This window comes from Nycticebus coucang, chromosome 4 (genome assembly GCF_027406575.1).
Source record: "Nycticebus coucang isolate mNycCou1 chromosome 4, mNycCou1.pri, whole genome shotgun sequence".
Classification (NCBI taxonomy): Eukaryota; Metazoa; Chordata; class Mammalia; order Primates; family Lorisidae; genus Nycticebus; species Nycticebus coucang.
This window is the reverse complement of record NC_069783.1, coordinates 142,521,750-142,549,241: the sequence shown is the minus strand read 5'-3', so window position 1 is coordinate 142,549,241 and position 27,492 is coordinate 142,521,750. Positions and strand designations below refer to the sequence as shown.

Genomic DNA, 27,492 nt, shown 5'->3' with positions numbered 1-27,492 from the left:
ACTTGATTTTGCAAGGGACATTTTACAAAGCACCAAGAGAGTCCTTTTTCCCAGGGCAGTAATCACAGTCACAATCAGGCTAAAGCTAAGCTATCCTCATGGTTGAGCCCTCGGCAGAGTTAGTCTCCATTTCCACCTTAGATGAGAAGTCTTAGGTGAATTCCCCTGCTCCAGTGTTGAAGAAGGCAGTTCACCAAACTGCCATGGATATCAAGTATTGAGTAAGCTTCTAGCATCTTAAACAGATTACTCCACAGCCGGATTAATCATGAGTAGAGGTGAATGAGTAATGCTTTTCTTTCTGATCAAATAATTCACTCTTGCTACCTGTCCTATAATTTTGGTTTTTAATACTTTAATGAGATGAAATAGGGAATTTAAATAAAGGAAAATAAGAAAGATAAGGATGGCAGAGACTCTGTAAGCAGAGTAAGTCTAGACTCCCAGGATCCCAAAAGGTCTCCAAGTCTGGAAGTTTGAAGAGTGATTTGACCAAACCTAGGGAATTTCCTACTGCAAAGCTGATTCCTTGATTATGGCAGCTTCTGCCTTTGGACAAAGGTCCCACCTGCAAGCTTACAGGTACACAAGGAGCTTTGCCTATAGCAGCCCCACAGGGCCTTGCCACGTGCATGTTGTTGAGGGAGAGGGCCCTGCTGCAGACTCTCAGGTTGTGGGGCCAGGATTGGTCCACGATCTGTCCTTTCAACAATCAGGGAGATCCCAGGTCAGAGGCAGAGATTACCACCCTTTGTTCTAATTAGATTAAAACTAATGCCACAGATGCAAACACATTCTAATCCCTTTCACACTAAACATTTGCAACTTTTCTTTGGTGACATTTTCTCCTTTAGGTATCAGATAGGATTTGACCTAATGTTTGATGATGGCTCATGTGCAGATGTAACTAGGCTCTCTTCAAAGATAAGTGCACGTGCTTGCCCCCATCCTGACAGCAAAGGACAGCATGATTCCTGGAAAAAGCCACGACAGTGCTCCCCTTAAGCCAAATTAAATCAAACACTGGTGCAAGGCCTACGGTAAAATATTATTCTGTTCTACTTTTCATACTGTCTGACCTAGTCCCTTAGCAACAGGACTGCGGCTAAACAAGGGCAGTTGCTTAAATAATTACATGCCCCATGTGAAGAGGCTAATCGTTTTAGTCTTGAAGTGTCAGTGATTCATAATCGTGGACCTTCGGTTTTGATTTGTATTCTTACTGAAAAGGTGGAGACAGGTCCTGGCTCTGCCTGGCAACTGACAGGGGCAGGGTCTGGGGGCTGTTTGATGGTGTCATGTCGCCCCCTACTGGCTGCGGCTGCTTGCAGTGAAAAGGAAGGCAATAATCCAGGCCTCCTTCTCCACTTGGGTGGCCTGCTGAGGAGGGGTGACCAAGGCATCTACCCAGGCTGACCTGTCACAACTCTGTGCAGCCTACCAGCCTCTGGTGCTGGCCTGCTCACCCCCAATTAGCACAGCTGGTGAGTGATCAGACAGAAGACAGGGGGCCCCTGGCCCAGCTTCCGGGCTGTCTCCTCTTGTGTTCAGGATAGTTGTATGCCTGGCACATGTCAGTAAGTATTTGTTGAATAAATGGATAAAACTAGGGATGGACAGGACTCTTAAATTAGGTTCCAACTTTTCAGTTAAGTGTTTCTAATGAAACACAATAGATCGTTTCAGTTTGCCAAAGAATAGCTCTTGCTGTGATAATTTACTTCAGTGGCTTTAAAAAGGTTTCCCCTATGTCTCGTGTGAAGCAGCCAAACTTCCTCACTATGTTCAGACACCAAATTCATGAGAGAATATTTCTGGCTATCAGGTAATAAGGACGAACTTTCTAACTGAAGGCCTTGTTTCCAGGTAAGACTGTAGCCCCGATAGCAGGTGCCTGGCCAGCACCTGAGCCCACACAGCCAGCTCCTGAAGGAGTGGACGCAGAGGGTGCTACCGGTGGCCTTTAAGAAGCTGTCACACATCTGGTGGCAGGAATTTTTCCTTTTCCTAGTTTATAAAGACATGATTCTGATCGTTGTTCTAACCTGTTTGAGGCTCAAGTCCATAAACCTTCCCACTTCCTAGAACCACTGAGGGAAAATCAGATTGTCCAGGTGCCAGCTACCACCAATGCCGATGGCATATTTTTATTCTTTGAGTCATAGGGGAAAGTCCTGAGGGAGAAAAACTGTCTAAAAAACATGGTGCAGATTTTATAAATTCAGAGGATCCCCTGCCAGGATGACCTGTGGCACTGCAGCAGTTCTCTCCTGGGTGGAAGCCCCAGGGTGGATCAGGGCAGGGCCGCCTCCAGCCCTCAGCCCTTGGCTTCCTCTTGGTGGTGTCCACCAAGCGGACTTCTGCCTCAACCACAGAGCCCAAGTCGCTCCCTTCACCTGACATGGACCCATATCAACGGGGCTATGACCCCACCCTGAAATAACCCTGCTGGCTGATGGGCACTGGGGTCGGGGGTAGAGACAGTTCACTAGATCTAAAGCTCTTCAAGGGCAGGCCTGGCCCCTTCTTTCTGGTTCTCCTTGCTGAAAGTGCCCAGGCTCCACCCAAAAGGGGCCACAAAAAGCTTGTTAGCTGATTTCTTTCTTGGGGCTTCTGCTTTCTAGGCCAGACTAGACCCAAAATGCAAAAGCAGCTTTGGACCACATACCCTTCCATAAACCCTACTGAGTGCTAAGGGGTACCTGGCCCCAGACCAGCTGCTGGGAGCACAGAGATGAGTGTCAGTCCTTGCCTCAGAAGTGTGGCATGGGAGGCAAGGTAGAGGATGAGAGGCGTGTTCTGCGTCCAGTGTGGCAAGGTAGAGGATGAGAGGCGTGTTCTGCGTCCAGTCAAATGCAGTTGCCCTCAGTATCTGATGGGGATTGGTTCCAGAACCTCCACAGATACCAAAATCCTCGAATGCTCAAGTCTCTGATATAAAATGGCACGGTGTTTAAATATAACCTTCGCATTTAAAGTGTGCCCTCCTGCACACTTTAAATCTCTAGATTTCTTGTAATATTTAATGCAATGCCTGCACAGTACTGCACTCCTGTGGATTCGGTGTAGTACTCAGAATGCGGCAAATTCAAGTTTTGCTTTTTGGAACTTTGTGGTATTTTTTTTCCTGAATATTCTCAATCCATTGTTGGCTGACTCCATGGAGGAGGTGTACACGGCAGAACTGACTCTATCGGGTACTGTAAAAGACATCTGGTAGGTAAGGGGTCCGGCGGTGCAGAGAGAGATGAAGGGTTCAGGAAGGCTCCAAGAGGAGGCAACATGAGCTGGGCAGGAGGGGCAGGTCCAGATGGCCTGAGGCTTACCAGGGCTGGAGGTGACAGACATAGCCAGTCTCCCTGCTAGGCCCCCACCTGACAATTCAACATTGACAGAGGAGTAATCTGGAGACCTGAATGCAAAAGGAGAAACACATAGGGACTCGGAAGGCCCAATGGGTGAAGAATGGAGGGCCCAACTAACCTTCAGCGGCATGGGATCCGTGGGAAATGCAGACCTCAGGGTGAGGAGGAGGGAAGGCTGGAAGTAAGTCACCAAAATGGTCTGCATGACAGTCAGTGGCAGTAAAGGAAACATGAAAAAAGCAGCCTCAGGGTCTAGGTATGTATTTCTTCCTCCAAGGTATGGCACATAAATCAGGGTAAGTTATCAGGGCAGCTGAGAAGCTCTGAGGTGGAGAGCTTGCTGCAGTTTTGGTCACCTCATTAAAAGGACACAGGAGAGGATAATAATCCTAAGAAGGGAAGGATGGCTGGTGAATCTAAGGACTGGCATTGCAGGAGAGGGGAGGACTGGGCCAGGCCTCTGTGTATGGTGTGATCAGATCCAGGAGGCCCAGGAGTGCAGGGAAGGCTCCGAGGGGCAGTGGCAGTGACTCCACACTTAGAGGAGGTGTCTGGGGACAGCGGCCGCAGCTCGCCGGGTGTACGTTTACTGCTGCTACCTCAGGTGCTTTCCACTGTTATCTCATCCTTGCCTGCTTTACTCTGACACCCATGAAGGGATTATCCTCATTTTCCAATGAGGAAACAGATACTCCAGGTGGGGAGGCAGCTTCACTAGGGTCCCCCTCTGCCAGCTCCCTGAAGCTTTGCACTTTATACCACACCCATCTCCCGGAGCCAGGGGAAGTCCAGAGCACTGGCAGGCAGCGCAGCCTCCTTACGGAGACCAGGCAAGCAGCGACACAGCCCTGGAAGGCCAGGCAAGGAAAGGCAGGGTGGCTGGAGTGGAAGAGCCACTCAGGGGTCACCCCAACACCAGTGAGACCGATTGCAGAGGAAGGGCCACACTCCAGCTGAGATGTGAGCTGCCCCCATGCCTGCTTCAGGCCTGCTGGGAGTTCTTGACAGTGCACAGGCACCTGATGGGCTCCCCATTGGGATTCATAAAGATCCTGAGCCTTTCAGCCTTTCCCACATAGTTAGCAAATTAAAAAGCGATGTGCAAAGACCAGAGCAGGTGAAATACCACAGAAAATCTGTGTGAGGCAGCTCATGCAAGGCTGCCTTTAGCACTGGACTCAAAAGATGACGTCAGTGATTCCTGATATGGTCTGAGGCCAAGAGAAAGAGGAAGGTAGAATGAGAGAAGGAGAAGCACTGAGACCCAGAAGGGTGTGGATGCAAGAGGGGAAGACGCCCTCTGGAAACAGCAGGGCCACGGCCATGTCCCCCGTGACATCTGCTGGGTGGGCAGGGCAGCCTTGGCCTCGGGCACGAGGGGCCCATGCTTGGTCCTGCTGGTGACTGCACCTCCCTGAGCCCCTAGATCACTGCACTGAACAGGCACGAAGGGAGCACCCTTTCATTTTGTACATGACATAACCGAAGCCAAATTTACCTCTCTTGTAAGGAGCAGAGCTAGGACTTGAACCCAGGTTTGCCAATTGGAAGCTCAAGGCCTCGTTCACTAACCAGCAGCCAGCCAAAAACATGCATCCACTTTAGCTTTCAAATGCTGAGAAGCTAGACAGAGAAGTCATGTGTTCTGGAAAACCTCCAGTTGTCCTGGGAGCCCAGCTGTGTATCTAAGGGGGTACTCGGGGGCACTGCCTGGTAAATGACATGTTCTGACACCAAGGAGCCTCATGCCCCTGGGAGGCACTTACCCCTTCCATGGGCGCTATGAGCAGGTCATACAGGGCACGGAGAGGGGGCTTAGTGAACGAGCTCTGCCTCCTGGGAAGAGAGGAGGTCCCATCCTGGGTCGGCGACACAGCATGACTGCACAGGCTTGTCATGCTCTGGCAGCTCCTGGGGAGAGAAGGGCAGAGGGATCAATTAGGGCCTGTGTGGGCAGGAGGCAGGGTGGGGGAAGGGCTCACCACCATTGTTCTCAGCTGTGCTGCCCCACGGACAGTGGGGCATGAGGCTCCGCAGCAGTGCTGCCACCGGCCTCCCCGCTCTTCCCTTCAAGGTAATTTTCGTAGCAGAGTGAGCAGCATCAGAAACCACAGAGTAAACCAGCTGCACATAACAGCTTACATGTCTATGGAGTTTTTGTACATAATCAAATGTCCCAGAGTGCTTTTCAAAGGATTTAATTATGTCCTGTGTGGAGTGATTGTGTGCAGGCAAACATGAGAACCATTAGGAATCAGTGCAGCCACCATGCTGGTGAGGATGGTGCCCCAGTGCCAACTAATTTATGGCAGAGGAGCCTCAGACAAGACAAAGAGTGTGTTGGCCCCAGCCTGGGCTCAGAGCAGCTGATGGGCACCCACCTGAGCCCTCGCACAGCAAAGCCTTGGAGGCCCCTGGCCCCACAGCTTGTCAGGTGGGGGTGCTGGGAGCTGCTGGCTGGGCAGTCTCTGCCCAGTGGGTCAGTCCACGGGTGGTTGGCTACGTTGTTTTGTTTTGCTTTTCAATTTCTGTTCCAATGTTTTTAGGTATAGTTTTATTAATTAAGAGGCATTTTCCCCAAGGACTCTAATTTTCATACTTCCAACATAGGATGAGAGCATCCACCCATCCATTCATTTAGAAAATGTTTCCTGAGCACTGGCTGTCTATCAGGCATGGGATATTCTTTGGAGACCTACAGAGGACAAAATGCACAGGTGAGCAGAGAAGAGGCACAGGCAGGGGAATCCTGTTTCCAATGTAGCTGTGAGGCTGACCACCTGTGTCCTCTCAGCACCTGCCCTATTGGCCTGGCCAGTCTCTCTGCACGATGATTAGACACTCAGAGACCTCTTAACCTTGATTTAGACACTGTGCACAGTTTTGGAGTTTCTGCTATGTATTCTAAGACCCCAAAGACGGTCCCTTAAACTAGATATACTGCTGAGCTCCAGTAGGAACTCTGGGCTGTCGGTAGGAACAGCACCTTGATTGTTGCCTAAGAAAACACCAGAAGGCTCCTTTCCCTCCTAGGCCAGCCCAGGAGCTGTGACATCAAAAGAAATGATTTGAAAGATTTGTTGATGCTTTCCAGGTATGGCTTCTACCCACAGCCCTCCATGCTTCAGCATGATCTCCACAGTGTCCCACTTGACCTAAATTCTAGGGCCTTGCTGAGCCAAGCTCTGAGCATACTCTCCCCTAGCCTGCTGCCTGGGAGTGGAGAACAGAACAGCAGGACTCGGAGGGCTGGAGAAGCTGCTCTTGTCTGCTTCTTGGTCTTGCTCACTCTGTAAATGTGTAATTACAAGTGATGGGGGCTGCAGAGTGCCTTTGCCATCAGAGCCAGTGAAGCACAGATAACCCTGGAGTGACACTCAGAGGCTCACTTAATTCCGTGGAATACACTGCAAAGAGCAATTCTCCCCTGAAGGAGAGATTACCAAATTGCTCTCCAGAGGAGATGCTCTGGCGTGACACACAGTGTCTGTCACAGCACTGTTTGTTACACACACACACACACACACACACACACGTGCGTGCGCGCGCACTGTCAGCAGACAGGGAGTGTGCCTCTAAAGAGCCCACAGTGCCACGCAGACAGCAGGCAGGGCAGCAGGAGCCCCCAGTGTCTTGTTCAAGCTCTTGTGCAAGAACTTCACAACGGAGACACCATTGGGACTGTGGGCTCAGGTACCCCCACCTGAGGTACCTGGGTCACATCAATCCTGCCGAAGGTGTCCAAAGAGTGCCATGTCCCCAGACAATACTGTAGCCCCAGATCTTCACAGCAACTGAGGGGGGTGCTCCACACACCCCAGGTCCCTCTTGCTCAGATCGAAAAAGGCCCCTTCTGGAGGAAGAGCACCCAGCTCTGGAAGCTCTTCTCAGCTTCCCACTGGGGTATAAGGAGACTATGATAGTCCTGGCTGCCCAGGGAGACACAGGGGCTCCTTCTGGTTGGTCTAAAGCTTGGCTACTTAGTCCAACCAATCAGAACCTAACCCCCAACCCATTTGACTCCTCTCTGAGGAACACAAAATGTCGGCCTGGGCAGTCCCTGGAGGCCGGGGTGGGCACCTCTGTTGCCGGTGCTGAGCAGCACAAGGAAGTTCCAGGAAGGGCTGAAGTCTGACACCAATTCAAAGAAAATGTCTGGAGGGAGGTGGTGGAATGTCAGCAGGGTTCGAATCTGGGTGTTGCTTTGTGGTCTGTAAGAAGGGGTGACGCTGCCTCAGGCAGGAGTATGAGGATCGGAGGGGATGGCTGCACAGTGTCGAGAACCAGCTGAGGCCTGGGAGGCTCAGCTAGACAGACAGAGTGTGTCTTTTCACTGAAAGCTGGGAGGGTTAGAGGTACCTAGAGGGGTCCAGCAGCATTAACCATCCCACATGTGAAACTGCCCGTAATGTGCCAGGCACAGTGGTCCACAAGGGGCCAGGCTGTGGATCCCTGCAGCAGGTGCCAACAGAGGTGAGGGGCACAGACGTACAAGTCCCTGACGCCAAATGCTGGTCACTGGAGCTAAGGAAAGACTTTGTGGAGAAGCACCATTTGATCTGGGCCACCAGAGAGGATTTGGAGTTAGCCTGCCTGGTGGACATTCTAAGCAGAGGAACAACATGAGCAAAGGCACAACTTTGGGAAATGGAGACTGGGGCAGTGCATGTGAGGGGCATGTGGACAGAGGGTCAGGGATGAGGGCTGGAGAAGAAAGTGGGCCCAGTGGCCAGGTTGGAGGGTCTGGGGTTATCTGTGGATAGAAGCAGGCCCGGTTGCCTCTTTAGACAACCAGGCTTGCCTGATCAAGCTTTTCCCAGTATGCTCCCAGGTCCTTTCTAGGAAAAGAGCAAAGGAAGCCCATCTATGTTCACATCTCTCTCTGAGAGCTTTCCCCCATCCTCCCAGGACTGTGCTGCACAGAGCAGCTATGATCAGACTTTATGTTAGCCTCACTAAAGGCCAACTTCAGTTGGGAAGCCAATCAGATGTCTTGGCCAGAGCTGGTAAACATGCAGCTGTTCAAGGTACTTGTTTGATCTCGGGAGGTTTCCTAGGAGACCCTCTCTGACCATGTGGTATGTTTCCAGGCAGTGTAGATTATTCGAGAACCAGACCCTGATGGGATGGACAGGGCAGGCACCCTTGTCAGTGGAAGCCCACCACTAAACCTCAGCAAAGCCTCCCTGCCTGACATTTGACCTTGTTCTGCTCTTTCCAGGCTTCCAGGCTACCTGTGCTCCACTGACGCTTGCTGACTTCTGCCCCCCTTATGGCCTGGAAACTCACAGACCAACTATTTCTGTAGCAACATCTCCTAGAACAGCTTTCCAATGGGGATTAGCCACCAGCCCGCAAGGCCTCCTGCACAGGTCAGGCAGAAAGCCCCCTGGGAACACCCCTCTGATCTGGGCTGCTCGTCAGTGAAGGGCACCTATCATAAGGGATATCCCTTTCAAAATGAAGATAAAAGCCCGGAAATAGTCCGTTAGTGGTTATATTATAAAACAACAAACAAACAAAAAACCAACCAACCTGAAACCATAATTTAAGGTCAAAGTAAAATCCATACAAGACCTTCTTCCAGGGCCAGAGGCACGTGCTGCTACCTACTTAGCCCCTGGCGATGGCTCCCCTGCCTGTCTGCACACACCTGTTCTTTTGCAACAGTCCAGGCAGCATCTGTCTCCAGCTTCTTCACACTGGTGGTCCAGCCTCACTCTGCCTCAACAGCAGCAGCATGTGGCTAATCCCCATTGGAAAGCTGTTCTAGGAGTGGCAGGCCCAGGGACAGAGAAATAGGGGGCACGATCAATGTCAAGAGGGACTGATAGTCCGTGGATTCTGGGAGTCTCCCAGAGGTGCAGGCATGGGGAGGGGCTCAGGCTGGGACTCATATGCCAGGACACTACCCCTTTCTGTACTGGTAGGCCTGAGGTTTTCTCACCTCTACAGTCCTTACTGCCATAGCTGCCTTGTGTAGATTGCTGTGAGCTGGTAAGGGTGAGCCCCTTGAAAGCTGGCACAGCTGTACGTGCCCCCGTGGTGAAGTGCAGTTTAGGGCCTCTGAGTCCCAGGTAGATGGCAGCAGGTCCCTGGGCTCTGAGTCCCAGGCAGGCAGATTGCTCACAGAGGCTGCCTCAGCTCCCTGGACTCTGAGATGAGAGGATAGTGCTTTCCAAGTACTTACTAGATTGGGAGCTTTGAAAGGGGGGTGGAAACATGCATCCTATGTGGTGGGAATGTGAGCCACCCCAGGGGCTGTGCTGCCCATTTAGGAATTTGGCCTAGAGGAGAGGACACAGCCAGTCCTGCACATCTGTCTCACTTAACAGGTTTGCTCCTTCTTCACGGAGGGGGAATCAAGGTTCAGAGAGGGCAAGAGATCTGCACAAAGCCACAAGGCAGCCATGGGTCAGGCCTCCCACTTGGTCAGGATGGGTATTTATTTATTTATTTATCATAGCTGTGTATATTAATATGATCATGGGGCACCATACACTTGGTTCATAGACCGTTTTTGCTGCACTTTGCCAGCCACCAAGTTCCTGAAGGTGGTGCTCACCACAGGCAGCCCCTCCCAGGCTTCCCAGCGGCACCTCCCCGGAACTCCGGCAGGTGGCGCTAGATGCCTCTCCTCCCGGCCAGTCCGCTGACGGTGGGACCCGGTTGGGCTAATTGACAGCCTAGCTCTCAGCAGAGATCTTTTCACACAGCACTGTTTTCATTAGCTCATTCCTCAGATGATATTTATTAATTTACTTCTGCAGAAATATTCATTTTCTCACAGCATGCAGTCTGTGTGGTGAGGTAGGAGAACTGAGGCCAGTGCTTGGTCTCTGCACATAAAGATGATAATGTGAAGAGCCCCGAGGGGGCAGAGGCAGCAGGGGTGTGGTTCCTGTCTCTGGAATGATGACAAACACTAGCTGGTCTGGGCTGCACTTGCTGTTGAATCTCCCCTTCAGGGAGGATGAAGCGATCTGTTCCTGAGGCAGGGGCGGATTGATTTGCAGCCGCAGAAGACAGCTGTATTGCGGCTGGTGGGCAGCCCACACCAAGGCTATGCCTGCCCAGGTGGGCTTCAGGTCCCCTGCCTCCCATCCCGGCTCGGCTTAGAGAGGGGTGTTAGTTCACAGTGCAGATAGCAGCAGGAGAGTCTCCTCACCCCAACACACACGTTGCTTTCTCGGGTTTTCATACTGGTGAAAGCGAAACCAAATGAACTCTTTCAGGAAGCTGGGATGGCTCCTTCCCTGCGAAGCCGGCACGCCCTGCCTTCTGGGGCAAGAGCTTACTTCAACCTCCTCTGCTCTGCGCCCCCTTAACTGGTTTCCAAGGCAGTATTTCTGCAGCAGCCTGGGCTTGAGGAATCAGGTCATCTCACACCCCATGTGCCAAACACAGCACTGCACTGTCCGTAAGAAAGTGTCTATACGGGCGGTGCCTGTGGCTCAGTCGGTAGGGCGCTGGCCCCATATACCGAGGGTGGCGGGTTCAAACCCGGCCCCGGCCAAACTGCAACCAAAAAAAATAAAAAAAAAAATAGCCAGGCGTTGTGGCAGGCGCCTGTAGTCCCAGCTACTCCAGAGGCTGAGGCAAGAGAATCGGGTAAGCCCAGGAGTTGGAGGTTGCTGTGAGCTGTGTAAGGCTACGGCACTCTACCGAGGGCCATCAAGTGAGACTCTGTCTCTACAAAAACAAAAACAACAACAACAACAAAAAAAATAGCTGGGCGTTGTGGCAGGCGCTTGTAGTCCCAGCTACTTGGGAGGCTGAGGCAAGAGAATTGCCTAAGCCCAGGAGTTGGAGGTTGCTGTGAGCTATGAAGCAACAGTACTCTACCAAGGGTGACAAAGTGAAACTCTGTCTCCAAAGAAAAAAAAAAAAAGAAAGTGTCTATACGGTGTTAGCAGATGGAAACAAGGGGAGCAGGCTCCATTTTCCCTCATTCAGGACTGAGAAGTGGGCTCTACCCAAGCCTGAAGACTGTAGGGGGGCAGCAGCCAGCCTGTCTCTGTAGGAAGGCTGCTCAGGAGGCTTAGAGGGAGGAACCAGCACACCAGAGCATGGGGCAGTCTCGGGTACTCTCAGAGACCAGTACTCCGAAACCACAGGCTGGGCAGGGGTGGCTACTATGTGTACATTAATCCACAGGCAGGTGGCCTGGGAGAGGCAGACTCTTGGTCTGAGGAGAGGCAGCTAGGAAGGGTGCCTGTGAAAAAAAGGGGCAAGCTAACCCAGGGAAGGCTCTGTTCCCCACAGCACCAAGGAGAAATGATGATTTTCAGTCGCCCATTCATCGCCTGCTCACTGAGGGCTGTCCAGATGGCTAGCCTGGGCCAGCTGCAGGGGAGATACAATGAACAGGGAAGTTTGGTGCTTGCCCTCTGGCATTCACAATCTAATGAAAACCAAGCAAAGCCTGACAGCTGCTTGTACACACATGCTTGGATAAGCTTGGACACAGGCCCCAGAGCCAAGGCCTTCTTTGAGTGTCTTTTCCTTCTCCCTGTGCCTTCCAGGTCCTCAGGGGCTCAATTCCCAAGCAGGAGCTTGGGTCCTTCTTGATCTATCTAGACATGGGCCAGGAACATTCACCCAGGGCACATTTGGCCATAACATACTGAGGATAAGGGGAAGGGTGGGGTAGGTAGGGAACGGATATGGGGCATCTTCTCAGGTAGCCCAGAGTTGGGCTGTAGTGTGTATATGTCATTTAAATCCTCTTTACTCCCAGGCCCACCACTGAAACTGATAAGTAAGCCTAGGTCAGGCAGTACTGTCCGGGGTAGGGTCCTAGTGCCCTGCGCAGACAGGTAGCAGGACGTGTGCAGCCTGGGGAGGCCTCTGTTCTCCAGGGAGCCCAAGGTCTAGTGGTGTTCAGCATCAGGCCCTGGACCCTCACCTCACTTGTGCCCTCTAGCTTGACCAACAGACACTACCCAAAGCATGTTTCCAGGGGCCATCTGTGAGCAGAGCCTGCCCCCAGGTGTACAGGGAGAAAGAAGGAGAGAAGAACAGCTTCCTCCACGGTCGTGGTTCATTCAGGGCCTGGCTGCCTTTCCCCAGCCCTGCCATTTCTCCTCTGATCAGACAGTGGTCCTCGCCTTCTCAGGATGTCTTTATCACACACTTTCACTCAGCTCACACCTGCACTCAGCTGCCCCTGGGGGACCCTGCCTCCGACCCTCACTCATTGTCACACTCACTCAGATGGCGCCTCCGGCCTCACCAGCGAGGACTGCACTTGCAGACAGCAAAGCCCTGGCCTATTGGGACTGTCCCCGACTCAGCCCTGACCAGGATGTTCCAAAACCACCTCTGGGGCCCTGAACTGAGCTGCATCTTCTGAGAGATAGGAGCTGGCCTGAAATTTGAACTTGAGTTTTAAAGTACCAAGAGAAAAATTAATTGGCAAATCCATTATATTCAATTAGCCAGAAATGCCTCAAATTCGATTAAAAAAAAAAAAAAAGGATTCTGAAACCATTCAGTGACTTCCCTCCTTGAACATCCTTGTACAAAAGGTTGTCTCCTCTGGGAGGTGAACCTGTCAAATGCTACATTTTAAGTACTTATTCAGTAAGCTGCTGGCACTTTCTGCCTGTTCACCTCCTTAATTACCAAGCGCCTGTCTCCTCCTCAGGAGAAGAGCCACAGGCTGGGCAGACTCTGGCAGCAACCCTGCTCTCCCAGGGGCACCTGGCTCCTCTCAAGCCTAGGGATAAGACTGGTGATGCAAGTGGCCTCTCTCCCCTTGATCTTGAACTCTTGTGGACACATTAGGGTCATGGTAGGGTCCCTGCCTAAGCTAAGGGCTGTGACACACACACCTCCACCAAGAGGGGCTCTCCTCCTGAAGGAGCCACAGCAGCAGGGGGTGATGCCTGGTCTCTACCCACTTGGGGCACTTTGCTATGGCCATCTGTTCTTTGCTGTCCCATGCATAAGGCTCTGCAGTTAAGCCTGCAGATGGTCACCGTGGAAGAACCTGAAGCCCAGGCCACCCTTACACAGGCTCTTCCTCCTGCCCCCAGTCAGAGGTCAGAAGAGGCCTGAGGGGCAGCCTCAACACGTGCTCAAGGCAGGGAAGAAGAGACAATAATTCTGTGTGTGTAGCCTGCCCCGCTGATGCATGCCCACACTACAGCAAACCCCTTTCCAAAGGGTTCTGTACCCTCAGGCAATTTGTGGGTCCAAGCCAGTCCCCCCCACAACAGACCTCTGGGTCCTATTCAATAGTTCACAAAGAACCCCCAGAGTTGGATTAATCACAGTTGTCCAAAGACAGGATGTAGTAAGCTCCCTGTTTCCGAGGGAGTCCAGGCAAAGGCCAGGTGGATCACTTGGCAAGAGAGTTAGATAGGTGTGTGCGGGGAGGTGGAGCACTGTCTTTGGAGTCTGACAGGCCTGGATCCTAAAGCTGCCTCTGACCTTTTCTAGCTGTGGGACACGGGGCAACTAATTTACTTCTCCACGACTCAGTGTCATTAGTACCTCCACAGCTAATGCGCATAAAGCACTCACCACCACACTGGGTGTTCAGCAAGTAACCAGTATACACTTCCTGAAACCATCGTTGTCTTTGTATTGCTGTTATTATGGTTATTTGATGTCTGTTTCCTCTGTCCTTCCATCTTCCTGTAAGGGAGCAAATACCTGCATCTACTTAATGACAGGCATTGTCCTAGGCACTTTGGGGACCCAGAGTGAGCACACATGACCTGGCCTGGGCAAGTGTGCAGCCCGGGCAGTGAAAGGGCACGCACACAGGTAATGAATACAAAGCAAATGGCAGTGGCTCCCTACCCAACAGATCAAGCACCGGGAAACTGCAGAGAAAGGAGAAACTATTCCCAGTCAGGGCAAGCCAAGATGGATTCATAAAAGACGCTGTGTTTGAGACGGCACTTCAGTGGGGAAGCTCTCTTTGGCCATGTCCTCATGCCCAATCAAAGCCTCTAAGGCAGCAGTTCTCAACCTGTGGGTCATGACCCCTTTGTAACAATGAAAATACATCCGGCGTATCAGATAGTTACGTTACGATTCATAACAGTAGCAAAATTACAATTATGAAGTAGCAATGAAAATAATTTTATGGTTGGGGGTCACCACCACATGAAGAACTATATTAAAGGGTCGTGGCATTAGGAGGCATTAGGAAGGTTGAGAACCACTGCTCTAAGGTGTGAAAGGGCAGGTCCAAGGTTCCTGTGGGTTAGGACAGAGGGGGTGGGGACAATGTCACAGGAGATGGAAAGGACGGCAAGGTGGAATTATGAAGGACTCAAATGCCAAGCTCTACACTTCAACTTGATTCCCATGCAGAGAGTGATGTCAGCAGATCTGCAGTCCAGCCAGAGGGGAAGGCAGTGATGACCATTGCATACCTCAAGAGGTTGGTAACAGGGTCAGTGTGGGGGATCAAGTCATACCCAGCGAGGGCCAGATCTCACCCTGTCTCTGACAAGTGGGGAGACTTGGGCGATTAACCTTGCTGAGCATCAGCAGCCTTGTGAGGCTATCTCTGGGATTACATTAAATAATTTCATGGCAACAGTGAGTGCTCAAGGAACAGCCATGGCAATGGGAACAGACAGAAGGGAAGGAGACCAGAAATGTCACTGGGTTGAACATGCAGGTCTTAGTGGTGAATTATGTTTGGGGCAAAAGATTACTGGGGTTGGAGGTGCCACCACAGATGTGGCAAATGCCAGGGCAGTATGGGCTGGGGGTTAGTGCTCTGCATCCCATCAGAAACTGCACTGAGTGGGGTGTGGGGGTAAAGGTGCAGCAGCCCTGCCCAAACTTCATTTTTCACAAGAAGCCCCTGGGAGCTTTATTAAACCAAAGATTCTGATTCAGGGGTCTGGACCAAAACTAGGAAATCAGGCAGGAAGCTGACCTCTCTACTTTTACTCCTGGGAAAACTCAAGAGTCCAGTCTGCGGCCATCTCTAGCAATGCTTCATGTTTCTGGGTTGTGTGTATAAACTTCACTCCCTCTCTTCTACCTCGACATTTCTCACCCATGAATTTTTTTATACGATCTTGTGGCATTCATGTAAATTCTGGTAAACTGTCTTAAATTATTTCTGGAACAAAGACAGTGAACCAATAAACAAATGTTAAGGAAAACTACTTATAAATGAAATTGTGCCTTAAAATATCTTGGCTAACTTGTTATTTGCAGGCAATCTGTTGGGACTCCTTTTCTGTTTTGAATAAACTTGTCACTACCTGATGGATCTGCTTTGAAACTAATTTCTGATAGAGGTCATCTAATTTCATACCTGCTCCTCATTTATATTGGTGCTGCCTGGAAAGCACAGAATGTGAAACAGTGTATGCATGTGGGCACACCAGGGGTTTGCTGACCTGGGAGTAGGGAAGCCTGGTGCCCCCAGAAGCTGTATTAGGACAGGCAGAGACAGGACAGGAGCTCCTGCCTGAGGCCTGGTGACTAGAACCAACAGTTAGAGTGACTGGCAGGGAAGGCCTGTGATCAGGACAACCACAGTGAGGTGAATGGGCAGGGGCTGGTCCAGGTCAGAGCTGTTTGAGCCAGGAGCCATGGGGCCACAACAAACAGCTGGGGACAGGGATGGCATGATACTGTCCAGAAAGCTGGGTATGGAACCTCAGGGTTTCAAAGCTAGGGCTGTGGCTGTAGCTGATGTCTGACTGGGTCATGATTCTGCATTTATTCAAAGTCTGCAACTCGAGAGAGTTTGTAGCAGGAAGAAGCATGGAGCTATCCAGTCAGTTTTCTGGGTGGAGATTTTATCTCTGGAGTAGTTGATTTACTCCCGAAACAGAGCCTTTGGTGCCATGTCAACCTCAGACCCAAGATGGGCAGAGAAATAAGCTGCTCACTATACAGCAGGATCTACCTGGCCATCATCACACGCACTGCACCCTTAATACATCCGGGTAACAGCTCCATCAGGAGGCATTATTTACCCTCACTTTCCGATGAAGGCCACCCACTAATAAAGGGTAAAGGCAGGTTTCCGAACAAGGTCCAAGATTTCTCCCCTGTACCATGTGGCTTGCCAAAGAAAGGTCCCCAAACATAGGAATCCAAGGACCAGCAGGGTATCCACACGCACAGGGCCTCCCAGGCTACACTGAACTTTTGTAGCTCTCTCCTCACTGTCAGGGCCTGACCCTCTGGGATTCCCTCCACCCCCCTGATGAAGTGGCCAGCTCTGCCTGCACACCCTGTATCTTGCTGGTGCAGTCCTCTGCCAGCAGACAGCCTCCTGGCTAGGGAATAGGTAAGGGGCTGAGCCCGATGAAGCCCCAGCAGGACAAGCACACACACGGGCATGCAGAGCATGCTGTGGCTGGCCCATCTCACCTGACCACCCCTCTTTCTGCTCTCCCATCCCACCGTCATGGGAAACTGGCCCGTAGGCTATGATGGCTCCCTCCCCTTCTTGCAGATCCTGTTTTGTGAGTGATTCTCTGTGGGAGGGAACCCTGACCAGGTGGAAGATTTTCACCTGATTCCCTGCCCAGTCTTTGTGAGAGCAGGGAGTGTGTGGCAGGTGCTAGAGGAAGCTGCAGAGACCTAAGGCAGGGCTCTGGTCCCCTGTGCACCTCTCTGTAGAGTGAGGATGCTTAACATTTCTTTGTCCTTTGTTTTGGCTCTGGTCATTGCTCTCTGGGCAACAGGAAAGCCCCCTCCACATCATGTCACTCACACAGCCATAATGTAGAAAATTCAATCTAGGATGCATATTGCACAAGTGGTGGCAACAGAAGTCAGGATATTTCCCTGGGGTACTGTCCTACATGATCCTGGATAGGCAAACCTTAATGTCAAGGCACTGCCCTAGGGCCTGGGAACCAGGATATAGTCAAAATCCTGAGCTGACCTTCCTCTTCTTTTTAACAGCAAATGTGATCTGCTGACTGCCTCCCCCACCCGACACGAACACACCACACACACCCCATACATACACAGCCAATGCACACTCCGAACACAAACACATACATACATTCCCACGGATACCTCCCACTCTGTACATGCACCTGTTGGCCCACCAGCCCTCAGCATCACTTCTAGAGTCTAGGGATGCTGGCCTGCCCTCTGGGGCCCACACCAACCAGACTCAGGACACCAGTGAGAGAAGTGTCCTTGTTTTTCATTCAATGGTGGTGCCTGCCCTGAGTTCAAAATGCACGTGTTTTCTACAAAAGTGTGTAGGTGAGAAGAAAAGTAGTGGCTGCAGAGACCTCAAAAACAATAGCAGAACAAAGACCAATTCCTAAAGTGGCAAGAAAGAAAAATCTGAAGCCAAGTCTCACTTGACTTGCTTTAGCCTTGGCAGCCTCATTGACAAATCTGTCTGCAAACTGCCCAGGAACAAGGGGGCCACGGAATCCATGAAATCAGTAAGCTGGAGAGCCCTGGAATAGGAGCCCGTACTGCTCCAGCACACAGGCCCTGCACACGTGGCTGCTTCCACTTCACCTCTGTGGGCTCCAGGGGATAAGTGCTCTGCAAATGCTAATCACTCACAGGAGTTTACAGAAAAGCTTCTGTTCAGCCATTCTGCACACTCCTTAGCACAGATCTCTAGGCATGGAAGGGGCAGAAAGGGAGGCCTGAGACTCCACAGCAGGGCAGGGACAGACTGGCAGGGCAGGTGGAGGTGTGTCCTGAAATGAAATCCAGCTTTGGCATCTGCTCACGGGCAGGTGTCCATCCTCCTGGCATGTGTATGCTCATCTGTAAGACGTGAGAGCTTGCGCTATTTGCCTCTGTGATGTCCTCATCTGTAGCTCTGCTCCCTTGTGGATGGAGTCCAGAGCTCCCTCTTCTGGGGCTGGTCAGGAAGGCAGCAGAGAACACACAGCGTGGCAAACTCTTCTGGCCCTTAAGGGCTCACTACACTGAGGTGGAAAGAATGCAGGCTGTTTCCCTCATCCAACCTGCCCCTGGTATCTTCTAGAAGTCCAGAATTGGAAGGGTCTGCACAGATCCCTTCTGACTCCTTTGCTTTCCTACAGGTACTACTGAGGGCCCAAGCTGGGTGGCTGGGTCACACCTTACCAAGGGAGCCAGGTGCTGAGTGGCTGGTCAGCTGGGCCCAGGGTCCAGTGCTGTAAGCCTTGCTGCTCCCCATCAGGTACCCAGGGATGGGACTAATACTCAGCCTGGCTGAGGGGCACAGATTGTACTGTTTAAATGAACCAACAAATTAATGCATAGTATTGTGCTCAGAGGACCTATCTCAGAGCCGCCTGAAAGGGCATAAAACATCTTCCCCACAAGGAAGGGGAAGGGACGGGGGAGGTTTTGGTAGAGGGAGGGTAATGTGTGGGGCCACACATACGGTGCATCTTAGAATTGGTACAGGTGAAACTTACTAAATGCAGAATGCAAATGCCTACATACAGTAACTAGAAAATGCCATGAAGGCTACGTTGAACAGTTTGATGAAAATATTTCAGATTGTATATGAAACCCGCACATTGTACCCCTTGATTGCACTAATGTACACAGCTTTGATTTAACAATAAAAATAAATAAATTAAAAAAAAGAACAAACATCTTCCCCAAATGAACAACCCCACCATCCAAAATGCACCCCATCTTGGGCCCAGGGTGGTAAGTAAGCTAAGGTTCCAGATACATCTGGCCCGCCCCTTTCCTTCTGTAGTGCCTGAGGTCCCTGGGGGACTGGCTCTTGACTACTGGAGCACCCGTTATCAGGTCCCCATGGATGCCAGATGGTCTATCTTGGCAGCTCCCTCACGTGAAGGATGAGAGGTAGGGCTGGATACAGGGTAGGAGAGGTGCAATCCAGGGTGGCCACCTCCTGCTGTACAAGCACATACATGTTTCACCCCTCCAAAGTTTATCTACCCACGTTATCTTAAGAATTCAAGTTCAGTAATTGCTCTTCTACTTTACTCAAAACTGTAGAAGGCCACCAGTGGCTTTTAAGTATATGCCTTATCTATATATATTAGCTCCTTTAATTCCCACATTAGAGGAAACCTACAGGGTGGGAAGTCTGTCCCCATTTCAGAGATTAGGAAACTGAGGATGAAGTGGTGGAATTGCCTGCCCAGTGTCATATAGCTACTAAGCAACAGAGCCGAAGGCCATGCCCTGAGCTCTTCTAGTTTATAACCATGAATAACATCACCTGGCTGAGTTGAACATAACCTCAATGGCCAAGACACTGGTAGAGAAGGAATGTGCGTCCAGGCCCATTTCCAGACCTCTCAGACTATGGCATGTCCCTACATGAAACCTGAAGCCAGGAGGGACGCCTGCAAAGGTGGTAGGGAAGTCGGAACCGGTGCTGAACCAGCTTGAAGTTTTGGCCTCCTCTCTATCAAGCTGCCAGTTTCTGAGTCCCCAGCCTTTGGCTCTCTTCCTCCTTAGCGCCACTCTGGGAAAGTAAACACACGTTTATCACCCTGACAGCAAAATAATGAGAGGAAACCAGGGCCTGGAGTAGGAACAGACAGAGCACACAACGCCCAGCACAGTAGGGTGCCAAGCAGAGGCTGCCTCCTACCTGGTGCACAGTCACTTCCCTCCTATGTTCCAGGGTCAACCAGATGCCCTTTAAAGGGAGGCCCTTGGACTGTGGCAGGGACCTGATGTCTTTCTGGAGAGATCTATCAAAATGTACTCCCAGGTTGTTGCCAGGCAACCAGATGACAGTGGGACAGGTGCCTCTCAACTCTGACCACCTGCCCCAGTTTACATGGACCCAGCTTGGGTATCAGTTCTGATAAAAAGATGAAGGGGCACGCTGGCTTGGTAATTTAAACCCCACCTCATCCTAACACCATTAAGGCCTACTTGGGACAGCAGTAAGGAACTGAGGCCTTGGGGTATAGGGTGGACCTAGGTCTGGATGAGTGCTTTCTTAGCCTGGTTTCTTCCTCCAGCAATGCTGCCATCTCCATTCCTGAGATGGACTCCCTGAACGTCAGGCCAGGAAGCCGATGCAGGTGCCTGGCTCATGAATTACTTGCAGAAAGTGGCAAAGAAGGACGTGAGGCTACTCTGGCTTCTGCTGGGCGTTCAGGAAGTCAGCTCTGAGGATATGCGGAGAAGCAGCCAACCCTCCCCTGGGCCTCCCATCCTAGCCAAATGAGGATTGTCACATCAAGCCTGTCACTGTGTTTTCACTTGAGCTGGAGGTGCTGCTGTGAAGCAGAGGCCCTGACAAGCACAGGGCTGTGGAAGCATCACACTTGCTTCTGTAAACGCGTGATATGAGCCAGATGCCTAACCAGCTGGAAGGAGCTTCCGCAAAGGCACATTATTTGTACTCAGAGGATCCTGCCCTGCACAGGGCCAGGGAAGGAGCCCTACTCGCACCTGTTAAAGAGGTTATTGCGGCGAACCATCCGCAGAAAGCCAGTGGGGTCAGTGACTGAGTTGAGTTTGTTGTTCATCTCTTCAAATTGCTGGTCCATGATGTCTCCAGCTTCGCTCTCTGTCTCGCTGCTGGCACAGGCCCTACAGGAAAAATTGCAGAAAAAGCCTCTCAGAGACAGAAGTGCTGAGCTAGGGAAATCCCCTCAGAGGTACTGAGCCATGTTGCTACCCAGTGAATCCCTCCTACCGAGGCTGGCATTGCCCTCCTCCCTCCTCACCCTCGTCAGTGTCCCTGAGGCTCTCTTCTTAAACCTCGCTCCTCCAGCACTTCTCGAGATGAACTCTGATGGGTGTTCATGGCCCATCAGCCCTCACTTGCTGTGAACTTTCCACAGGCAGGAGCTGCGTCTGAGTAAGTAATGCATTCCCAGTGTCACACAGGCATGACACACACGAGGTGACACGCTGGTTGTGATGGGCCGACGGGGCCTTCTTCCCAGAACAGAGCTGAGGGGAGTACAGCTGTGTGACAACCCTCCCAGAACAAGTACAGTCCATTCCAGAAAAGTAACTAGGCAGCTGAATTGTGCCAGGTACCATCCTAGGCATGGGGGACTTGCAGCCTAAAAAGTCATTTTCCAGATGAGACAGACACACTCATAAGTAGCTGCAGGGCCAGGCAGAGTGGGCAATGTCCGAAGTGCGAGCTGGAGAAATGCTATTGATTTGGCCCATTTTCCAGGCTCAGCATGAGGATGCAACTGCTTTTGAATTAATAAATTCATATTTCCCCTATGACAGATTTTAATACAACATCTCACAACGGGTTTTAAGTAAACCAAAATACCCAAAATGCCTGGATTCATCTGCAAGGTTAAAATGACAAAAGGCTTATTAAATGTAAAAGACATGCACTGTTCTCTGAGGAGACACGGCAAGCCAGGCCAGGGCAAACACATCCATGAGAGGCCATCCCCGTCCCCTGACCCCATACCTCACAACTGGCTGAGGCCTGGCAAAGGCACATCTCTACATCTCTAATCTTGGCTTCGAGATTACGTTTTGACTTTGCTGAATGATACCTAGTCCACAGATAGTTATTTCTATGGGCAATGAGGAAAAATTTCTTTTAAACCTCCCTGCTGACTAAGGACCAGTGTACAAAGTGGGGAACACCAAGGCACAGGAGGCAAAAGACAGGCTCGTAGTCCTCTCATACACGAGAGGAGTGGGCTTCCTGTCACTGACAGGGGAGAGTCTCAGTGCATGGAGATTTGGGTTGAAGGCAAATATGGCCTGTTTCATATGGTCAACCTGGTGATGCCTGGGACAGAGAAGGGTAATAAGCCCCTCACTGGCTCATTCTGGAGGCCAAATAAGAACACCACGTAAAGCCGCTACAAACATTTACATGCTCCATGTGAACACCAGCCGTGGTGTGACAGCTAATTTGATGTCATTTGACTGGCCCGCAGGGTGGGGGAGATGTTTGCTTAAACATCATTCTGGGTGTGTTTGTGAGGGCATTTCTGGATGAGATTAATATTTGGGTTGGTAGACTGGGTAAAGTGGATTGTACCCCAGGTTGGGTGCACCTCAGCCACCAATCCACTGAAGGCCTGAAGAGAACCAAAAAGGGGAGTAAGAGAAAATTCACTCTCTCTGTCCCATCAGGCTTCTGCCTTCACACTTGGAATTGAACCGGAACTTACAGCATTGGCTTTCTTTGTTCTCTAGCTGCTGCTGCTGCTGCTGGGACTTCTCAGCCTCCATAACTGTGTGAGCCAATTCTTCATAATAAATCTATTTATCTCTTTATATAAACACATACATATCAACATACCCTGTTTATATATATTTGGCATATACAGATACATTCTATTTGTGTGTGTGTCTATCTTCTACACATTCTGTCTCTCTGGAGAACCCAGACAAACACAGCTGGAAATCATGTCAGAACCACACTGATGGCTGGGAAAGTCCTGGCTAGTAGCCTGCTTTTCTTCCCGGCTTGCACAGTCTGGAACTGGCCCTTCAGACAGTATAGTACCTGGTATGCAGCGGGTGTACCAAAAGGAATTACTGAATAAATGAGTGGCTTATGCTGCAGAGCATTTTAAAATGTGCAAAGTGTCTTTATATAGGTTTAATTTTATCTCTGTGATAATCCTGTGAGGTAGCTTTTATTGTCACCATAGTATATGAGGAGATGGAGGTGTGGAGAAGCCAAGAAACTTGGCCCAGGAGCATTGGGTGGTGGGGCCTGTAGCACTTGCTGACCTCCCAGCCCTCCCAGCACAAACTCCGTGCTTCTCTGTCTGGGGTTTGCATACAAGAGGGAGGGGCTGAATACAGGAAGCAAGAGAAATCAAGAAACTTCTAGCATCTAAACAAATCACCAGGGCTTCCATCCTGCTGGAGAGCTTTTATTCCTCTCACCGCCCCATGGTTGTCAGCTGAACAGGAGAGCAGATGAAGGTTTGAAATGCTCCCTTGGGAGCTGAGGGCCCTTCACAGAGACCCTGGTAAGTATCATTCAACAAGCTCCTCTATCCAGGGACACATTTACCCTCTGAATGAGACTGCCTGCTTGGAGCTGAGAAATCTGCTTGTCATTCAGCACTTTGCAAAGGGGAGAAGAATTGGCTGGGACCAGTATCAGCCTCCATTATCTTGCAGTTCCACTCTGACTGTCAGCTGCAGAGTGAGCCCTCAGAATCTCCTGCTGAATAGGGTTGTTCCCTATTTCCTGACCCTTCAAAGTATTAACACTGAAGGAGAAAACAAACAGGCGATGTCAGAGATAAAGGAAACTCCCATTTACAAAACAGGCCTCGTCTATGTAGTAGGGGTCCCAAGTACGGTCCACATAGCACAATCACTCCCCAGTACCCATTTCTCAGGATGACTTTCTAGAGATGTCACATTATACCCATCTGGTCACCACCAGCTCTGATTCGATTCACTTTGCTTCAGCATGGTTACGGAGTGGGGATAAACAGACGAGGGTCACATTATACCTACCTTCAAGGTACTTACTATCTAGTATGACATTATTGTACTCTTTAGACGCCTCTTTACTTCTTACTAGCCAATCCCTTTCACTCTGATTTCCATTACAGTTAATAATTCTTTACCTTAACCTATCTCTGCGGAAATTACTCTGTGGTTTTGTGTTCCTACTTTGATACTGACATACATAGTGTATGTCAATTTAAAAAATTAGATAATAAATTCTGGGAGGGAGTTAGAAAAGTAAGATAAATGAGGTGCCACTCATTTATTTATCTGGCCATTAGGCTGATCAACCTATCTAAAACATACTGGAAAACCTTAGCTGGGGTGGGGATTACTTCAAATGAAGACAGCCTCTGCCCCTGGAAAGTTCAGAAAAGGTGCTAGACAGGCATGCTAATCTCTGCAAGACACAAAAAAGAAAATATTACATAGTGGGATTTGTATGTGTATATATACAATGAATGAATAATTGGTGCTGGATTAAGGGGAGAGAGAGAGAGAGGAAGAGGACTGGGTGTGGTGGCTCATGCCTGTCACCCCTGAAGCAGGAGGATCACTTGAGCTCAGGAGTTCACGACCAGCCTGAGCAAGAGTGAGACCCTGTCTGTACTAAAAATAGAAAGATTAGCCTGGCATTGTGACAGGCGCCTGTAGTTCCAGCTACTCAGGAGGCTGAGGCAAGAGGATCACTTAAGCCTAGGACTCTGAGTTTGCTGTGAGCTAGGCTGACGCCATGACACTCTAGCCTGGTTGACAGAGTGAGACTCTGCCTTAACATAAAATAAAATAAAATGAGGAAGAGGGAATGAATATGAGAATATGAATGAATAAACAAAGAGTGGCTGTGCAGAAAGTGACCCTGGAGCACTTGGACACATGGTCTGAGTCTGCCCACTAATCTGATGGCCACCTTCTGAAGCAGGGAAGGAAGAAGAGAGAAGTGCTGGCCTTGCAGACAAAACTGGTAGTCAGGACTCTGCTGGGAGGGTACCTCGAGAGGAAGAGGGGATGTGAGCCTGGCGGCAAGGTGTGAGGAGTGAAAAGCGGGGCACTCCTGACTCTCCAGCTGCCCAGCACTAGCCAGCCAGGGAGGTGCCAAACTTAAGATCGCGCCTCTCCTTATCTCCATTCTGCTCATGGTCTAGTCCTATTTACCCAGCTCTGGACCCACGGTCCTGCCTCTGGGCTTGACTGGCATGCTCTAGTTCTCCTTCCCTCACGGCTCTCTGGGCCTAAGGATTCTGGATCAGACTTCACTCCCCTGACCCTTTCCTCCTTCTTGTTCTAGGCCCCTGATTTGGCACTTGCCCATCAGCCAGAGTTCTGGCTGGACCCCGCTCTAGTCCCTTGCCTGAGGTTGGGTGGAAGGTTGAGATTTAGATCACCATGGTCACGGAGAACAGAGACAACCAAAGGTTGGCCTAACTGTGGGACAGGGAAGTATATTTCCTGGCGAGGGCTGAGAGGGGAGTGTTAGAGAGGGAGCAGTCCAGACGCAGACAGAAGCTTCTTCACGGTGCCACCTGCCTGGCCAGCATCTGCTCCAGGAATGCTCTGAAAAGCCCAACTCCTGCCTGCTCTGGGGAATATAAATCATGCCGTCACCAGACGCAGGCTCCAAAATGCTGTTCCCACGCAGCCCCCAGAGAGATGGAAACGGCCCATGAATCAAGCACCTCGGAGCTGTGCCAGGGCTCATCCTGTTTTGGGGGACAGGGCTTGGCAAGAGACTCCAGACAGGATTTTCATTTGCAAGTGTGGCCTCCTGATCTCTCCAAGAACACGCTCTCTGTCATCCCCCTGACAGTGCAACTGAAATTCCACAAATCACACTTTTATTTATGTCTCAACATCCTTTTGCTATTCATTCTTTCTCCATCTCCACCACCACCACCAATCTCCAGGCTTCTTGTGCACTGATAACCAGTTATTTGTTGAAGAACGACTACTAGCAACCCTGAAGCTGGAAACTATGGGCAACTCTGTCTTCAGTGTCCCCTGCACAGGGTAGTGAGGTGGCTCCTACAGCACCAGCCCCACACCAGTGGGAGCACATCAAAGGCAGCAAAATACTCCTTTCAAAGCAAGGATTCCTCTACAATTGGCAAAACTTGAGGAAGTAGGAGCGAATTCACTTGCTGCTACCACATATAATCATTTGGTGCCACCTAAATGATTCCAAAAGGCCAGGTCTAACTGTGCCAGCACATCGCATGGAGACTCTACAACCAGGAAGCAGAGAATGTCTTGGAGACATGAAGAGATGACAGATGACAAACACCATGGGCATTTATTGGGTTTTGTGTGGCCAGTCTGCTGATGGCTGAAAGGGCCCATTTTTTCCAAAAGCCACTTAGCAACAGAATGCCAGAAACTAAAGACATGAGACTTCAGGAACTTAGGTTGTCTGAGACCTTTGAACCTTTCCCATGTGAATTACTTACTACTCCCTGTCTGGTCTTTTCATAGTGATTAGTAAACCTTTAAGATGAAAAGAGCCTGGGGCTTATTTTCAGGGACAGCAAGGAAAGTGGGGGAGGCATCCTACTCCATGGGTTGTCTCACATAGAAGAACCCAAGAAACAGAAGCTGATGTACGTCTTTAAAGAAGGAAAACTGGCTATATATTTGGGGATGGGGAGAAGGGGGAGGTGTAGTAGACAGCTTCGGGGAAGTTGCCCTGGTCATACAGATTCTAGTTCTAGAAATTCCCTCCCAGACCCACAGGATCACAGGGATGAGTGCTGAGTTTATGCCCCATGACTCTCTTCCCCAACATTGCTGACTGTACCAGAGGTGGATTTCTGACCTAAGCTAAGCCCACCAGATTCCCTTCCCCCAAATTTGAGCACTGGCATTCAGGGAGAGCTAAATATGACTTCCTGTGGCTAGTTCTATAGGCTGTGGGTGACACGCACATGAGCCATATAAGGTGACTGTTTTCCCACATTAGGACTAGGAGCAGAGAGCATTTTACACACTGCTGGAGGTACTAACTGAAGCCACTGAGCAGTGAGGAGAATCAGGTGCCTTCTTCCGCCTGGGGCTCCCCCAGCCTTCCTTTTCTAATCCAAGCTCGCCCTTGAATTACATGGATTTCCTTGGATTTCACCCCCATAATTTTATTAGAAACCCCCTCTTGAGACTATCAATGATTTTGAGAGGATTGTTGTTGAGGGGAGAGGGAGAAGCCGAGAAGTATCCTCAGGGACCTGTGTGGCCTTGCTACACTAAGTCAGTGCCACAGCTGCCAAGTTGCTCCAGCATCATTCTTCTTTTTTTTTTTTTTTTGAGACAGAATCTCACTCTGTCGCCCTGGTTAGAGTGCTGAGGCATCAGCCAAGCTCACAGCAACCTGGATTCAAGTGATCTTCCTGCCTCAGCCTCCTGAGTAGCTGGGACTACATGTGCTTGCCACAATGCCCAGCTGTTTTTTCTATTTTTAGTAGAGACAGGGTCTCACTCTTGCTCAGGCTGGTCTTAAACTTCTGAGCTTAAGGGAGCCACCTGCCTCAGCCTCCCAGAGTGCCGGGATTACACGCATGAGCCACTGCGCCCGGCCTCTCCAGCATCATTCAAACTTGTAGGCCATGCAGGAGTGCGGCCAGAGGCAGTCAGCGGGCAGGAAGAGTGCAAGCTGCACACCAGAGAGATGTGTTGTCCCTGTGAGGGCAGGGACACTGTGAATGCCATTCTCCTCAGAAAACTCCTTCCAGTGAGCCGCCTCATATCCTAGTCCAGACCTCAC

General features: G+C 50.6%; 1 protein-coding gene across 5 annotated transcripts in view; it reads right to left on the bottom strand.

Annotated features, from left to right (window-relative positions):
* The window catches only part of LOC128583199 (tetratricopeptide repeat protein 28), an 882,203-nt gene that overhangs the window by 27,459 nt on the left and 827,252 nt on the right, over positions 1-27,492 (bottom strand). For all 5 annotated transcript variants that reach the window (XR_008379421.1, XR_008379422.1, XM_053587214.1 and 2 more), the window contains 2 exons: positions 20,727-20,867; positions 5,132-5,276 (listed from right to left, as the gene is read on the bottom strand). Coding sequence is in view for 3 of the 5 variants with exons in the window: in XM_053587214.1 (XP_053443189.1) it covers positions 5,132-5,276; positions 20,727-20,867 (286 nt within the window). In the remaining 2 variants the exon portion in view is untranslated. The remainder of the gene's footprint in view (positions 1-5,131; positions 5,277-20,726; positions 20,868-27,492) is intronic.